Source organism: Vipera berus, assembly GCF_964194415.1.
Source record: "Vipera berus genome assembly, chromosome: 2".
Lineage (NCBI taxonomy): Eukaryota > Metazoa > Chordata > Lepidosauria > Squamata > Viperidae > Vipera > Vipera berus.
The window spans coordinates 24,887,604-24,906,703 of record NC_138203.1 but is presented as its reverse complement, the minus strand read 5'-3'; the positions used below and the strand labels follow the sequence as shown (position 1 = coordinate 24,906,703).

The 19,100-nt window shown below is 37.1% G+C and overlaps 1 protein-coding gene across 2 annotated transcripts in view; it reads left to right on the top strand.

Annotated features, from left to right (window-relative positions):
- The window catches only part of ARL15 (ARF like GTPase 15), a 163,493-nt gene extending 150,661 nt beyond the window's left edge, over nt 1–12,832 (top strand). For both annotated transcript variants that reach the window (XM_081321905.1, XM_081321903.1), the window contains exon 5: nt 11,842–12,832. In XM_081321905.1, coding sequence (XP_081178031.1) covers nt 11,842–11,994 — 153 coding nt within the window. In that variant the 3' untranslated portion in view covers nt 11,995–12,832. The remainder of the gene's footprint in view (nt 1–11,841) is intronic.
- The last annotated feature ends 6,268 nt before the right edge of the window (nt 12,833–19,100 follow it).

Sequence of the window (19,100 nt, the reverse complement as noted above, 5' to 3'; positions counted from 1 at the left end):
GGATTCCAAAGAAACACGATTACCAACTTAATCCAAAGAGAGACACCCACAAAAACCCAAGACAGAGAACAAGAAAATGGCAAAGCCCTCCTCCCATACTTAAAAGGGACCACAGACAGAATCAGCAAGGTCCTCCAAAAACACAACATCAAAACAGCATTCTACACAGACAGAAAAATATCCACCATCCTAAGAAACCCCAAGGACATAATTGGGTTAGAAAACCAAGGAGTATACGAAATCCCATGCACCACCTGCCCCACCACATACATCGGACAGACCAACAGAAGAATAAGTGCACGCATTGAAGAGCACAAAAACTCACTCAGAAAGGGAGAACAAACTTCATCCCTGGTCCAACACTTTGAAGCCACGGGACATGAAATTGATTTTAAAAAAACCAAAACTATCGCCAAAATTGAACATTTTAACAACAGAATAATCTGTTGTGATTCAGGGTCAGCCTGTGGGTCCGGCAGCCGGGTCGGATGACTCGGATGACTCAGACGAGGGGGAGGAGGAGGGTGTTGAAGACGAACTTGCTGATGATGGCTTGGAGGCTTCGCAGAGCCCCCAGCCAGGGCCCTCTTCTCAGCGGCGCGAGCCCGACAGTGCGGATGATGATGACCCACAGCTGGCCCTGTTCAAGGACGCCCGACGCAGGAGGCAGTCAAGCAGGAACAAGCAGAGAAAGGCTGTGGGACTCCTCGGAAGGAGGCACAGGGAGGCCACGCCCTGAACTCTAATAAAGGGAGTGTTTGGGGAAGGCCTGGTTGCTGAAAACAACCGCTCCGTTTGAGGATCAAAGTTCCGGTATCTTGTTTCTTGTTCTATTGTTTGTGTAATAAATCTTGGCAGACGCTTTCCAGCCTCAGACGCTCTCCAGCCTCTGCCGTTTGTACAGGGGTTGCCTTTCTGTAAGGCCGGTAGCAGGCTGGTACAGAACATAATCAGAGAAGCCATTGAGATAGAAAAACGCCCCCACAGCATTAACAAACGAGATGATACCTCTCGCTTACCAGCCATTTGGAAACCCGCCTTGATTGACAGACGAGTCCCAACCACCAAGAATGATACCAGACCCAAACTCATGATAACATCACATGACATCACCACCACACAACCATTCAAAAAGCAAATCCGAACCCACAATGATAACGAGGCACAACCACAAAACAAAAACCTAACTACAGCTGCAACATCAGCCACTTTAAACCCCTCCAAACCACACAATAAGCAAACTGACACCCACTATAAAAACATGGCACCACCACAAACATGAAGCCGAACAAAAGCAGCACAACTCACCAGCTCAGGTCTCAGAACACACCCCCACCCAATCAGAACACACCCACCATTCAAAACACACTCCCACCCAATCAGAACACACTTGGTCCCACACCCAATCAGAGCACACCTCCACCCACAGAACACACCCCCTCTGGCAGTTTAAAAAAGAGGAACAAACAGCCACATGCTTCTCCCAGAAGAAGGAAGCTAAAGCCACCAGCCTGATGATGACGGATGGGATTCCGTCGAAACGTTGCACCTACACCTTTAGTTCTACGCGGGAGGAAACCCGAATGACCGAAGATCCACATATAAACACCCACGAAAACCTCAGAAAACATATATATATATATATATATATATATATATATATATATATATATATATATATATATATATGGTAAGATAAGGGATTTGTGCAAGTTCCTCTTGCCATGTAATTTAAATGTATGCTTTTGTGATGGTTTAGAAAGGACAGTATTGTCCTTGAGATAGAAATAGCAGCATAACTTAATTGTATGCAGACTCCTTAGTTCCTGTGTGGGGCATGACCACAGTTGATGAGTTTCTCATTCAAGTAACCCTCGACCTCATAAAATTGGACTCATACCTAACCCACCCTTTATAATGCCAGATTTTTTTCTCATTTTCTGTCCATGCAGTTAATGTAAACATGGTTTTAAAATACTGTTTTAACAGAATCAATTTCATGGTGAATGCATCTAGTCAAACAAGCCATTTAAACAACATCTTACTCGTGTGTAGCAGACCATTTTACAATTACTTGATAGTTTTACAAGTCTGTGTTTCAGACAGGGTAATTGGTTGTCTCTGATATGTGAGTTTGGGAATTAAAACTCATTAACTTCATTCAGTGATCAGAATATTTCTTAGCAAACTGTTGTTCTGTATTGGTGCCATTTTTAATGGCAGTTATACAGTATTTTAATATATAGTAGTTAGAATGCAAGAAAAGAAATAAGGAGCTAATTATATATCAAGTCACAGTAAAAACTGGCAATTAAAGTTGTCTGTCTATCTATCTATCTATCTATCTATCTATCTATCTATCTATCTATCTATCTATCTATCTATCTATCTATCTACCTACCTACCTACATCTATCTATCTATCTATCTATCTATCTATCTATCTATCTATCTATCTATCTATCTATCTATCTATCTATCTATCATCTATCTATCTATCTATCTATCTATCTATCTATCTATCTATCTATTTGGCAAATATGGATCTCATCTCATTAATAACATTCTAGCTGTAGGTTATGTTCATCAGACTTGTTATGTTAAAATTAGGATTATGAAAATCTCTGTTCATTACTTTTAGTCAGCTAAGTATTAACTGGCTTTGTTATCAACTAAGTTAAAGGTGTTTTTTTTTGTTTTGTTTTCACCCTGAATATTGTTCACAGTTTGATTTGCCAAAATGAGCCACTGTGATCAGTTTTGCTGAAAAGTATGGTCAGAGTTTTAACATTCACATCCAGCTTCATTTTCAGGTATGTCAGACGTATATTTCACAATGCTATTAAGAACATTGCATTATAGAGCAATTCACATTCTTAAAGTAGAATAGGTAACAAATTTTATGAAATCATTATCCTAACTAGGTTGTATTTTAGTTATAATAAGGAGTCAGACTCAAGCTTTGATGGGACAAATTAAACATTACTTACTGAAATGTTACTATTTTCAGTGATCCATTGGCTAAATTAAATTAATCTGGATTTATCCTAGACAATATTGTAGGCATTTTGTTTGGTTTGGTTCTTTATTTTGTTTCTGGGGTACATTCCAGTCCCAGTGTTGCTCCTGTGGTTACTGTAAGTCACACTGACTGTAATTAAGTGAGGTATAGTACCGTGTTTCCCTGAAAGTAAGACCTACCCCGAAAATGAGCCTTACTTTTGGGGCAAGGTGCATGCCTAAAAATCAAGCTAGGGTTGGGGTGGAGCTTACAATTGCACCCAGGCCTCCCATGGATTGAGACTTGCCTCGTCGGCCCACTTCTTCTGCGGCCAAAGGAGGAGCTTCATTCTGCAGCTGAGAATGGAGCTCCGGCCTGCATTTCTCCAGAAGGCATCTGCACCCGAGAACCGAGCTCGGGGAATCACAGTACATGGCTTATTTCATCATTTTGCAAGAATTTCACTTCAAATATCTCTCAGATATTTGGGTACCGCCGGTCAAGGATTGCCGACAGGAGATCCACAGGGGGAGGGCGTTCTCTGTGGGCGCGCCTGCCCTATGGAATCAACTGCCAACGGAACTCCGGACTGCCCCCAACCTTCGTTCATTTCGCCGGGACCTAAAAACCTGGCTCTTTGAGCTATCTGGTCTGGACTGAGGGGTTTAATGTTTTTAAATTGTGATTTAATTTTTGCGGCTAGACTTAATTTAATTTTATTTTAATTTTATATTGGATTGTTTTTAAATTTTGCCTTGTAAACCGCCCTGAGTCCTTTGGGAATAGGGCGGTATATAAACCGAATAAATAAATAAATGAATAAATAAATATCTGACAGATATTCATAATCATAACCAACACAATTAATACATATTATTAAATTTACCAAGTGGTAAACTTCATACACAGAGTTTATCTTGAGTAGATATTAGGGCTGAGTAAATCTTTGGAAAAAAATGTTCTGCAACTGGAATGGAAACTGAAAATGTACAGAGCTGCATCATAGGCAAGACTTGTGCGGTTATTTCAGAAGATGCTACTGACTTTCTTTGCATCTGTGTGCATGTTCATCCATTTTGCTGAATATGCAAAAATAGCTGGAAATAGCTTCCAAACCAGATGTACAAGCTTTAGAAGTACCGCAGTTAGAAAGAGATGCAACACGTGCATTCCCATGTGTTGCAAAGCATCTCTTTCAAAGGATTTGTACAGCTCTATTAAACATGAATTTATTCTCCCCTACATTTGGAATTACATTTGGATAAAGTTCTCTTTGGAGCTTCTGAAGTACGTGGTAGCATCACAAAGGTTTGATGTAATAACCTGTTCTTAACATCATGCGCCTGATATAAAAAGGAAAGTGTTGGCATTGATTATCAAAATTAAGGAACTCTATTTAAGTGTTGTTTACTGTTCTATAAATTCTCCAGGTACCTTAACCATATATGTGCATTCTGTTGAGAAATCTCATGAACTGCTTTTAATAAAGGTAATGCTTGACTTACAACCATTTGTTTAGTGACTATTAGAAGTTACAATGGCACTGAAAAAAGTGACTTATATAAATGGTCCTCATACTTTCAACTATCACAGCATCCCCTCAGTCAGATGATCAAAATTCAGGCACTTGGCAATTGGCATCTATATATGACAGTTTGAGTGTCCCAGCGTCAGGTGATCACCATTTGTGACCTTTCCAGCCAAAGTCAATGTGGAAAGCTGGATGTTCTTAATGGCCATATGACTCATTTAATAACTGCAATTATTTTCTTAACAACCATGACAAAAAAGTTTATGAACTTGGGTACAACTCACCTAACAATCACTTTGCTTAGCAATGGAAATTCTGATTCCAGTTGTGGTAGTTTGTATAGCACTTTGGTTAAGATATGGTATCTGATGTTGTTGCTACTAGTATTGTTGTTTTACTGTTCAGTTGTGTCCTATTCTTGGTGACTTTATAGGCAAATGCTATCCATGTTTCCCTGTCAAGCACAGCTTCTTTCAGTTGTTTAATCTTCATCTTTGTATCAGATCAGATCAGAAAAGGCAGGCAAGATGGACAGTGATTACTATGTATATGTATTTATATAGTGTAGGTATAGATATGTATGTATATAGCATGTTTATATGTGTGTTGTGTATGTGTACACTTTTGAGAGCAGGCAACAGAATTTCATTTTTAATGTGTGCCAGTGTGCCCACAGTAAAAAAAGACAATAAAAGTTATCTATCATCTAACATTTGATGGTATCAAGCCAGTGTATTCTTTGCTTGTCCCTTCTTTTTGTTCCACTAACCCATGGGTGTCAAACTCTATTGTGTCACATGCCTTATCATGATGTGTCATGATGTTTTTTGCCTTTGCGGAGCCGGGGTGGGTGTGGTCTGTGCGTGACACATCCGGCCCGTGGGCCATCAGTTTGACACCCCTGCACTAACCACTTCTAGCATCATTGACTTCTTCAGTACATTTGCATTAGTATTAGTTTTTTTAATAGTATTAACTATTTAATACTAATTAAATTAAGTATTTTAATCGAATTCAATTAAATACTATTAATACTAATGCTTTAGTATTAGCTATTAGTAAGTTTCTTCTTAATATATTTCTACAATTTATTGGTATGCAAGAAGAAGAATTAAAGGGGCATATCTCTATTATACAGTAAAATGTACAGTATTTTTTAGATGGTAGAGTATACATTGAATCACCTTCTTCACAATTTAGTCTATATGCTATCTGTTAGGCATATGGTGTTAGCCTACAATGTTGGGTTGAAAATATATTAACCATAATGCTATGGCTTTAAGAAGTTAATTGGCCAATGGGTGTGTAAGTGTTCTCATGGCCATAAGAGGAAGCTAGGAACGTAGCTTCTCTCTCTCTCTGAATTCACTGATCTCTACTATTACTGTTTTTGCTATGCTGTTGGTTTACTACTGTTGTAAACCTGAACTGTGTATTGACCTCTGGACCGGTAAGAAGACTTTGTAGTTTGGATTACTCCTTGGACTGTTGCTATTGTGTATGACTTGGACTGTTTATTTTTGACTGTGCATTTTTGTTTTTACACCACCTCAAAGTAAAATACTTTTTGCTTTTAGAACTCAGTGTATTTCTGTGTGTGATTTTTACTGCTCTCAGTGCCCTTCCTTGTCTGTGCAACTCTTTGGTAGCACAAGGAGACCTCTGCACAATAAATTCCATAACACTGGTTATGGGCCCAGGCCTGTACTGAGAGTAAGTACACACAGTATTCCTAGCTGAGTTTGTATTTGGTGTAAAATGGCACAGGAACTGTTGTCAGGCATCTCCTGGATAACCCGGTTGGATGGGACAAACTATGTTTCCTGGTCCACAAAATGCTGCTTGCTTTTGCGCAAGGAAGGACTATGGGCTGTTGTAAATAACCCACCAGATACTACTGCTTGGGATCCAGATGACGAAGAGGATGCAAAGAAGTTAGACAACTTTAAACGTAGCAATGAGAAAGCTCTTTGCATTATTGGACTAACACTGAATGACCAGCAGCTTGTCCATATTCGTGGTGAGGAGTCTGCTGCTAGGTGTTGGGATGTTTTGCGAAGGCTTTATGTTCGTGACAGTGTGGGTGCACATATACACCTTACACGTAAGCTGTTTAGGGCTCGTCTGCAGACGAATGGAGATATGCTGACCCATTTAAATTACATGAAGGCAACTTTTCAAGAGCTTCATGAAAAGGAGCTGATTTTTTCAGAGTTGCATCAGGTCTACATTATTCTGTCATCTTTGGATGAGAGTTATGATGAGTATGTTTCTTCTTTGGAAGTCCTGACCAGAGAGGAACTGACATTGACTAACATTACTGGGAGACTGCTGGAAGAGTCCAGAAGAAGGCGTGACAGAGACCAGCTGAGAGAGACACAGCCACGAGAGAAGCAGCAATTTACCACTGCTTACAACGTCAAGAAATGTTATTCTTGTGGGGCTAGAGGGCATATAGCCAAATTCTGTAGAAAGGGAAGAAAACAGAATGTGAATAGCAGTGGGAAGGCTAAGAAGGGCATTGGTTTGGCTATTTCTGGTGAACCAACATCCAGAAACAATGAATTGTGGGTTGTTGATAGTGGGGCTTCACAATGCATTACTAAAGTGAAAAAGAGGTTTATTAATATGAAAAACAGCAACCAATATGTTTCACTGGCCAATGGTTGGAGGATGAAGGCCTCTGGTGAAGGTAATTCCTATTGTCCATGCATTGATGAACAGTTACCTATGTTATATATACCTAAACTAAGATTCAACCTGTTATCTGTAAGGGAATTGGTTAAAGTTGGGTTTGTGGTAACATTCAGAGGGGAGCAATGCACTATTGAGAGGAATGGAACCTGTGTAACTGCAAATTTGAAAAATGGTTTATTCGTTCTCACAAGTAACCAGGTTAGTACAGTTAAAGCTAACTCAATATGTGAGAACAAGAAGCCACATGATGAATGTATACATTTATTGCATAGGCGGTTAGGGCATGTAAACTTTAACTCACTACGTAAAACAGTGGAATTAGTAGAGGGAGTTAAACTGAAGCCATGTAGTAAGTATTTGAATTGCAATGCCTGTAATCAGGAAAAGAGCAAGGCAACTCCTGCAAACAGGATAAACGGCTTCAAAACAACTGTACCTTTGGAAGTTGTGTTTGCTGATTTAATTGGACCCATGAAACCAAGTTTAGGAGGGTCATGTTATATTTTAAGTATATTGGACCACTACTCTAGATATGGTTTTTGTTATCTGCTTAAGTCAAAGGCAGACACTTTCCAACAATTTGCAAACTGGCTGAAGTTCGTGGAGAGAAAAACAAAGAGAAAGGTTCAGTGTATAATTACTGATAATGGTACTGAATTTACAAACAAGCGTTTTGTTGATATGCTACAATCAGCTGGCATTGAGCATAAACGTTCAGCCCCTTATAGGCCTCAACATAATGCTTTTGTTGAGAGACGTGGGCAAACGTTACAAGCCATGATTAGAACTATGTTAAGAGATTCTGGCTTAACAGATAGACTGTGGGGGGAGGCAGCAAAATGTGCAAACCATGTTCTGAATATAGTTGTTAATACTTCTACTGGTAAAATACCATATACTATATGGCATGGTAGAAGACCAAACCTTGATTACCTGCACACGTTTGGCACCCCAGCTTGGGTCCACATTCCTGCACAACTCAGGAGTAAAGGCCAACATAGGGCTAGGCAATTATACTTCGTAGGTTATGAAGCTAACCATAGATCCTATCGTTTCTGGGAACGAGGCACAACTAATGTATATAACAGTGCTAGTGCAAAATTCCTTGAGCACGTTGGTTGGGATAGGTTAGAGCAAGTAACTGTTAATACTGATCCTCTAGTGTTTGAGGACTCCTCTGATAACGTAACTAGTAATGATAATACATCTCCTGTAAATATAAAAGATGAAGAGGAGATAGGGGAGATAATAGATGAATCAGAGGAAGGAAAGGAGACAGAAATTCAAAGCCCTGTAATTCCTTGGCGTTCAATGCGTATCAGACATCCACCTGATCGCTATGAAGCTAGTATAGTATGTCAAGTTAGTGTAGAGCCATCTAACTATGATGAGATCAGGATGTATCCTGAAAAGGAACAGGCATCATGGAAAGCTGCAATGAACAGGGAGTTGAAGTCTTTGCAGAATCTTAAGGTTTATGTGAAAGCAAAACTGCCACCTGGTGAGCAAGCTATAGGTTGTAAATGGATATATAAAATAAAGAAGGGTGTAGACGGAACTATAACCCATAAGGCACGTTTGGTTGCACAAGGTTTTGCCCAAACTACTGAGGATTATGACGAAGTGTTTGCACCCAGTCTAAGGGCAACTACTTTAAGAGCAGCTTTAGTATGGGCGGCTAAAAACCAATATATAGTTAACCATGTAGATGTTGAAACTGCATATTTACATGCTCCATTGCAACATACTATTTATTTAAGAATACCACCAGGATTGACCAGTGATAGAAACCATGATTGTTGGGAATTAAAGAAAAGCCTCTATGGATTGAAACAATCAGGCTATGAGTGGAACAAATGTATAGTAAATGAGTTAAGTGCATTAGGTTTTGTAGCCAGTAATGCTGATCCTTGTTTGTTTAGAAGAGAACACAACGGAGCATTATCTTTTATTTTATTATTCACAGATGATATTGCAATAATAACAAAAACTGAGTTAGAAGCACAAACTATCATTTCAAGATTGCAAAATAAATTCACAATTAGAAATCTTGGGAAAATAAGCCACTATTTGGGGTTAGATATTGTGAAAACAAATAGGGGTTTTAAGGTGTCGCAAGCCAGTAAGATATCTCAGTTATTAAAGAGATACAACATGGAAATGTGTAAACCAGCAAAAACTCCGATGGCTATGGATTTTAAGGACACTAATGTTGAGAGTCCTGTATTTGATAAGACTATGTACCAATCTTTGATAGGAAGTCTTATGTATCTGAGTAATTGGACTAGACCTGATATTTCTTACTGTGTAAATCAATTAGCTAGGTACAACAATAATCCAACTGTTAGACACTGGCAATCAGCTAAACGAGTATTAAGGTATTTGAAGCAAACTATTCACTACTCGTTATATCTAGAGCCAAATCGTGAGTTAATCCTTACTGCATATGCAGATGCGAGTTTTGCCTCTGATTCAAACAGTCGTAAATCTACCTCAGGGTTGGCTATAATGTTGGGTGATTCTTTGATTGGATGGAAGTCTATTAGACAAAAACACATAAGCTTATCTACAATGGAGGCTGAATTTTCATGTTTATCAGTGTTATGTACAGAACTGCTAGTGTACAAACAATTATTGTTAGATATGGGTTTAAATGTAAATGATCCATTTATTGTGTATGAGGACAATCAAGCTGCGATAAAGATGGCTAATAATGCTGCAGTAAGAACAAGATCTAAACATACTGATCTTCGTTATTTAAATGTCAGACAATGTGTCAAAGATAAATTAATACAGTTAGAGTATTGTCCATCTGATGTAAATATTGCAGACCATTTTACGAAGGTACAAAGTGCTGTGAAACACAATGCTAATTGTGAAAGAATGTGCATAAGATTGTAAGAGTTATATATTATTCTACCCAAAGGGGAGAATGTTAGGCATATGGTGTTAGCCTACAATGTTGGGTTGAAAATATATTAACCATAATGCTATGGCTTTAAGAAGTTAATTGGCCAATGGGTGTGTAAGTGTTCTCATGGCCATAAGAGGAAGCTAGGAACGTAGCTTCTCTCTCTCTCTGAATTCACTGATCTCTACTATTACTGTTTTTGCTATGCTGTTGGTTTACTACTGTTGTAAACCTGAACTGTGTATTGACCTCTGGACCGGTAAGAAGACTTTGTAGTTTGGATTACTCCTTGGACTGTTGCTATTGTGTATGACTTGGACTGTTTATTTTTGACTGTGCATTTTTGTTTTTACACCACCTCAAAGTAAAATACTTTTTGCTTTTAGAACTCAGTGTATTTCTGTGTGTGATTTTTACTGCTCTCAGTGCCCTTCCTTGTCTGTGCAACTCTTTGGTAGCACAAGGAGACCTCTGCACAATAAATTCCATAACACTATCTTCATCTAAACATTTAGGGAAAAATAAAGCCTCAGGATCAGTTGCCCCACTAAACAAAGTTAATGGGATAACTTAGACTGCAAATGCTGGGAAGGGAACTTAATAAAAATCCCTTAAGTCATTTGCTGTCCTCAGATGTGGTGGATATTATTTTATTATTGGATTTTATTATTAGTAGTAAGACTCAACTAATTTAAACCTGTTTACTCTGTGAGTGGAAGACTTCCACAAAATTCCAGGTCTATAGACTTTACTAAAAAGTTGAGAAAACATCCCAGGCAAAGGCAATCCACTTCTATATTATTGCCAAGAATACAACCTAAAGGTCTGCAGTAAGTCACCAGAACTCAAGCTTAAGTTGAGGAAAACTTCTATAGTTTGTGAGTGGAATGGAAGAAGAAGACCATTTTATACTTTGCATTGGGCTCTTTCTTTACTTTTCATATTTCATATTTGGGTGTAGAATTTGGAAAGAAGTCAGCTTTTGTCATACCATCACCTGTACTGAAATCTGAATGATTCTTATTTTATGACTCCTTTCTTAGTCTGGTGCTCTCAAGGTTAAATTCACACCCACAATTCCCATAAATGCTCGCCAATCAATTCATTTAAATGCAGAGAAATCCTTGGCATTGCATAATGTATATATGCTTTCAGAAACGCACATTGAATTGGTTTTGATAGCTGTTTATACTTGATTTGTAACTTTTAGGTTGTGTGGAATCCAGTGAATTAAATAATTTGCAATCTGCTGTCTGAGGGATATTGACATGCAACAAATTACAAAGAATAAATTACAAAATTGTCTTATTTACTAATAATCATTCTGAATATTTCCTGTCATATAACTTTAAGTGGAATTTAATGTTTGTCTATTTCATTAAAATTAGTTTTGGCTTTGTAAATATATCTTCTCTTGGGGAATTTGAACATACTTATTCATCCAAAGTATCTCTAGTGTCTCTAATTTAGAAATGTATTGTATAATGTATTGTATAAGAGAAAAGTAGCATTTAGACAAACTAGTTATCCATAACATAAACATATGCAGTGCACAACATCAATTTTGTGTCAAGAACAGCAGGAAATAACTTCCAAAATGAGCATCTAGCCATTTCTATTTTGTAAAGAATAAATTGTAAGCCAGCAAATAAATAGAACTAATTTTTTTAAAAAACTGCTTCTTTTTCTCTTTCTTAAATAGATCAAAAAGTATTTGGAACTTGAACCACTTGCACGAGGGAAACGTTGGATACTTAAACCCTGTTCCTTGGATGACATGGAGTCAGTAAAAGACAGCTTTGGCTTCCTGATAAATTTACTAGAAGACAGAGATCTTGAGCCTTCAAGGATGTGAAGAAAACAAGAATGGCTTTCAGAAAACATTGTACCTATTTGTCTCTCTTTCAGTGAACTGTGGTTTGGTATACAGAAGGATGTGTTAGAGCTTGTAATAAATATATTTTTGCATTAATTCAAGAAAGTCTGTTTATAAATTCTGTGAATCAGATTTATGATTATTTTCATTAATGGCACCTGTACTACTGAATCGTGAATTCTTCTTATTTACCAACAAATCAGTTCGCTGTATGAGAGTTTCCTGAACTGTAATAGCCATAATGCAGAATTTTGTTTTATGGGCAAAGTTTAAATCCAGCTGTAAATGGAAACCCAAAGTTTTTTTTTGAAAATGTAGTCACTGAGAACCAGACTACATTTTGAATCCAAGGAATTCATTTTGATGCAAAGAACACCAAACTTTTCAAAAAATGTATTCCACCTCCACTTTTTAACAATTACAAATTGATTTTTTTTTAAAAAAAATATATCCATTAATTTAGTAGGAGGTATGGCAAAAACATCATTCATCAAACAATGAAAATATCAGTATTTTGTTAGTATTTGGAAGCCTCAAGTGCTAATTGCCTTTGTAAATTAAAATTAAGTTGATAATTGTGTAAAATGATGAAATGGCGGCTACCTTGTAGTTAAAAACAAGAACAGTAAGCAAGATTAAATAATCACTGGATGTATTATTCTTCATGACTAGTGTTATGCTAGAGTTCCTAGCCTTTGGAATTATTAAAAAAATTCAGTGTCTCTGAATTATATTCGAAAGTCTACTGTCTATATTTTTTAAATACCCCTATTTTCAGGGGCTTAGATTTCTTTTAAATTTCATTCCAGATTAAATATTGTAGAAAAAAGCTTTTCTTCCTGAAAATAGAAAATTTTGTTGTTGTTTTTATACATGATAACACTCCAAGAATGTATCAATCTTCCAGTTTTGCTTATTTTGGAAGAATGCTTCAAAATTTAAAACTGCCTTGTTCCTAATACAGCACTGAATTGCTCTTAAGTTGAATTTGTATATTAGATATTAGAATCCTTGATCAAAACTAGAGTGGAACAGGTCTTGAGATAGTGCAAGATTTGGTTTTGTTTCCTCATTTTTTGCTTGATTTTTCTTTAATTTGAAAAGACAATTGAAGAAAGAAATCACTTTCAAATAATGCCATACTTACATAATTTACACCTGTACATGATTGAGAGGTAAAAGTTCTAGCATGTGATTTCTTCTATAAATCTGCTTGTTAAAAACATTTATACCCACCCCCGACAATCATTAGATATAGGGGAAACAGCCAGTTTTATTTTTCATTATTACTGATGCCACATGTTTATAATTATATGTATATACCAGTAGTGGTGAGATTATGTAGAAATTAAAGTAGATCAAAAACTAAGAATTGTAATGCTAATTGATTTTTGACATCACCACTTTTTCCATCCTGCAATGCCATTTCTATAGTGATAGGCATTTTGAATTATACAGAGTAATGCTTGTTTGGAAGGCATGTGGCGGTATACAAATTAAATAAATAGGTCCTTTCAGTTCATATTTTATAACTGTTTACACCCATCACCAGAGACAGGTGAAACTCCAAAAATTAGAATATCGTGCAAAAGTTCATTTATTTCAGTAATGCAACTTAAAAAGGGAAACTAATATATGAGATAAACTCATTACATGCAAAACAAGATAGTTCAAGCCATGATTTGTCATAATTGTGATGATTATGGCGTACAGCTCATGAAAACCCCAAATCCACAATCTCAGAAAATTAGAATATTGTGAAAAGGTGCAATATTCTAGGCTCAAAGTGTCCCACTCTAATCAGCTAATTAGGCCATAACACCTACAAAGGGTTCCTGAGCCTTTAAATGGTCTCTCAGTCTGGTTCAGTAGGAATCACAATCATGGGGAAGACTGCTGACCTGACAGTTGTGCAGAAAACCATCACTGACACCCTCCATAAGGAGGGAAAGCCTCAGAAGGTAATTGCAAAAGAAGTTGGATGTTCCCAAAGTGCTGTATCAAAGCACATTAATAGAAAGTTATGTGGAAGGGAAAAGTGTGGAAGAAAAAGGTGCACAAGCAGCAGGGATGACCGCAGCCTGGAGAGGATTGTCAGGAAAAGGCCATTCAAAAGTGATGGGGACTTTCACAGGAGAGGACTGAGGCTGGAGTCAGTGCATCAAGAGCTACCACACAGAGACAGATCCTGGACATGGGCTTCAGATGTCGTATTCCCCTTGTCAAGCTGCTCCTGAACAACAATGTCAGAAGCGTCTTACCTGGGCTAAAGAAAAACAGACCTGGTCTGTTGCTCAGTGGTCCAAAGTCCTCTTTTCTGATGAGAGCAACTTTTGCATCTCATTTGGAAACCAAGGACCCAGAGTCTGGAGGAAGAATGGAGAGGCACATACTGCAAGATGCTTGAAGTCCAGTGTGAAGTTTCCACAGTCTGTGTTGATTTGGGGAGCCATGTCATCTGCTGGTATTGGTCCACTGTGCTTCATTAAGTCCAGGGTCAATGCAGCCGTCTACCAGGAGATTTTGGAGCACTTCATGCTTCCTTCTGCAGACGAGCTTTATGGGGATGCTGACTTCATTTTCCAGCAGGACTTGGCACCTGCCCACACTGCCAAAAGCACCAAAACCTGGTTCAATGACCGTGGGATTACTGTGCTTGATTGGCCAGCAAACTCGCCTGACCTGAACCCCATAGAGAATCTATGGGGCATTGCCAAGAGAAAGATGAGAGACATGAGACCGAACAATGCAGAAGAGTTGAAGGCCGCTATTGAAGCATCCTGGTCTTCCATAATACCTCAGCAGTGCCACAGGCTGATAGCTTCCATGCCATGCCACATTGAGGCAGTAATTGCTGCAAAAGGGGCCCAAACCAAGTACTCAGTACATATGCATGCTTATACTTTTCAGAGGTCCGATATTGTTCTATGTACACTCCTTGTTTTATTAATTGCATGTAATATTCTAATTTTCTGAGATTGTCGATTTGGGGTTTTCATGAGCTGTACGCCATAATCATCACAATTATGACAAATCACGGCTTGAACTATCTTGTTTTGCATGTAATGAGTCTATCTCATATATTAGTTTCCCCTTTTAAGTTGCATTACTGAAATAAATGAACTTTTGCACAACATTCTAATTTTTCAAGTTTTACCTGTATATATGGATGTGATAATTTTCATTGACTCAAATCATTCTTCGTTTACATTGGCAAAAAAAATCTGTTTATATAATATGATTAAAACATTTTAAGAGGAAACAATGGGGCTAACTCTGTAACAGTAATTGGGGCCTATTTATGTCTTTAAAAGAATGCCATGACCAGCAGATGAGAGTCAAACAACTTTGCCACCTGTAGTCATGAATTTACCTCTGATCTAATTAAAAACTGATAAAAGAAACTTATTTAGGAGCAAAAAAAGTATCTAGATCCTTTGTAATATTATTTATAGACTAGGATTCTATTCCTAACTATAATTAGGAGTGAGCAATGTATTCTGTGGAGTTTTCTTATGATTAACATATATACAGTCCAGCTGCAGAACTTTTATGAAAATACATTTTACAAAAAATATTTCTCTTAAGAATTTTCATCAAAAATGTTTGACTTCTGTTCTACTTGATAAAAAAGATACTTAAAATCTGCTATGTGACTTCAGATCATCCCTTTCATTTTTTAATGTCTACTGGATTCCATTTTGGAGTTGCAATTAATGTCGTAACATTTTTGTATTCTTAAAACAGCTCACATTTCATATATATATATATATATATATATATATATATATATATATATATATATATATATATATATATATATATATATATATATATATATATATATATATATATATATATATATATATATATATATATATATATATATATATATATATATATATATATATATATATAAAAGCATGACCTACTTAAAGTATTCTTGAATGTATATTAATCAGTAAGCAGTTTTTACTCTGCTCTATTCCCCTCCCCACCTGATCTGGGACTCCATTATAAATGTCATAATTTTTCCCTTCCATATTCTAGCTCACACTGCTGAGAAAAATTCACCAGTACTGAATATTCCTGCTTTGCTTTAATTGAGGAAGTTGTGGTGCTGCACTCTTCCAGGCATCTGTTAAATTACTTTCTGGGTGCGCTTGTGAGGTTGACGGTGCCCGTGTTGGGCTTTTTCTCAGACTGATGACTGTCTGCAGCACTTGAGCAGTAAGAATGAAAACACGATCAATCAGTATCCCACTGCAGCTGTTTGGACAGGTTTCTGCCAGGTTCGAATGCTTTACAACGGTCAGTGGCTCCTTTTGTCTGCTCAGAGTGTTGCTTGATGTTTATATCATGTGCTCATATTCCCCCAAAGTGCTTACATTTTTAAACTTTTAATGTGTTCAGTGTTTTTGCCTGTCCCGTATAATGTGCCTCTGCCACATGTCTGCAATTACATATTCAAATACTGTAACCCAATGTATGTGTTGTATTATTGAGCTTCTTGCATTTCATTATTTATAGAGGGTAATAGATTTTTGTACTTATCTAGTTAACCCAGATGCCCTTTTTTTCTAACAGCAAATAATTTATATTATAAAGATTTGTATCTCACTGTACTTAAAAACAATGATAGCTAACTCTCCATATATCCCTGACTTTATACTAAAATACAGCATTGTTAATAAATTTCAGGCAGAAAACTGCCATGCAGAAAGAACTGTTTTGTGATTTATATAGTTTACACTAACCACAATGACAATAAATGCTGTGTAGAACATTTAAGTAGAGTATGTTATGTTTTAAATTGGGATTCATACTCAAGAATGTGTTTGGGATCATTATCCATATCCACAAATGTTTTGAAAGCACCCAGCCATTCCATGAAATGCAAAATACAGAAGCAAGTAGATATCATACAATAATTACCCAGTTAGAATACTCTAGGCATCAAATTAAAGGCAATGCTTAACACTAGCAAGAAAAAGAAATACTCTACCTTAGCCTTTCCCAAACCAGTGTCTCTAGATTAGAATCAGTATAGAGCTGGAAGGACCTTGGAGGTCTTCTAGTCCAGCCCCCTGCTCAAGCAGGAGACTGTATACATTTCAGACAAGTTGCTGTCCAACTTCTTAAAATCTCTAGTGTGAAGGCAAGCTGTTCCACTGGTTAATTGTCCTCACTGTTAGGAAGTTTCTCCTTAATTCCAAGTTGCTTCTCTCCTTGATTAGTTTCTACCCATTGTTTCTCGTCTTACCTTCAGGTGCTTTGGAAAATAAATTGACCCCTCTTCCTTGTGGCAGCCTCTCAAATACTGGTATACTGCTATCATGTCCCTCCTTGTCCTTCTTTTCTCTAGACTGGCCATACCCAAATCCTGCAACCTTTCTTCATATGTTTTAACCTCCAGGCCTTTAATCGTCTGAGTCGCTCTTCTTTTCCCTTTTTTCTAAAGTCTCAAACATCTTTTTTGTACTGTGGTGACCAAACCTGGATGCAGCATTCCAGGTGTGGCCTTACTAAGGCTTTATAAAGTGGTACCTCAAATGATTTTGATTCTATGCCTCTGTTTATACAACCAAGGAGTGTGCTGCCGCCGCACATTGCTGGCTCATGTTTAAGTGATTGTCCACTAGGATTCCAAAGTCCCTTTCACAATTATTGTTTTGAGCCAGGTTTTCCCTAATCTATACTTGTACCTTCAGCCTTCCATCCTTCTGAGGTAGGTAAAATGAGGACCCAGATTGTTGGGGGCAATTAAGCTGACTTGGTAATAATGCCGCTTGGGGGTGTGTGTGAAAGCCCTAATAAGCAGGCATATACATAGAATGAAGGCTACTGCTAAGCTTGTAAGCCGCCCTGAGTCTTCGGAGAAGGGCGGGATATAAATGGAATTAAAATAAAAAAAATAAATAAAAATCATTTTGTTGGATAGGACATTGTTCAAGTCCATCAAGATCTTTTTGGATCCTGAGCTTGTCTTCTGGGGTGTGGCTTTTCCTTCCAGCTTAGTGTCATCTGCAAATTTGATGAGTTCCCCTTCTATTCTCTTATCTAAGTCATTTATGAAGATATTGAAGGGTACTGGTCCTAAGACAGAACCTTGTGGTACACCACTGCTTACTTCCCTCCATGTAGTTGTAGTACCATTAAGGACTATGTAATTTGTCCAGCTCATCCACTGTCTGTAGCCATAAAAAACTGTTTACACTGTTACAGCCAATAAATCTTATAGAATGATAGAATCTCAAACAGAAATTATATTTGATCTTGCAGAATCCGCATGGATTGTCACTGTTCATGTTTAGCTGTTTGTATTTCCCCAATAAATAAAATGGTTTCTTCTCCCATGGAAAATAAATATGTCTCAGTGCTTAAGTTGCCTGACTTAAAAGTTTGTAGACTTTTTTCCTCAAAATATACAGTAAGTGTTGTCAAAATTGTTTTGAAATACAAAAGATGCCAAATTGCAACTTTCAGCATTACAGCCACCTGAGGAACATCAACAAGTTATCAATGGCCAGAATATAAAGAGCTTTTTTCCCCTTTTGAAATATCCCCACTGGAATATTTGATGCATTTTAAGGAGGTTCATTCAGGAAGGCTTTTTCAAATTTCCCTTCATAGAAAAAGCAATTTGCTATGTAACATAGGAAGTTACCCTATAAGGAAAAGATTGTTATTACTTATGAGCTTATGGAGTCTATGAAGACTGGCCGATGATATATTCAAAATCACTCACTATTTCCATATGCTAATATTTGTTTTATATACAGTAAATATAGGAACTTAAAAGGGGGCATATAGCAAAAGTGAAAGATAGTACATTTCACTAATATTTCCAAAGAAGAGAGGAGTAAGAGACATTTGTCATACTGTCTATATTGTAATTCTAAATGATACAGTTCTGGTGTGAGAAAGATTTCACTATGATTCAGTTTTGTAGGGTTTTTTTTGTTTTTTTGAATGAGGGGCCTGAAAACAGAATCTTAATGTATTCTCTAATATTAAATATTCCAGTAATGTTTTAGAAGGGATAAGTGTTCTGTACATGAAATCACAATCTGTATATATGTGCT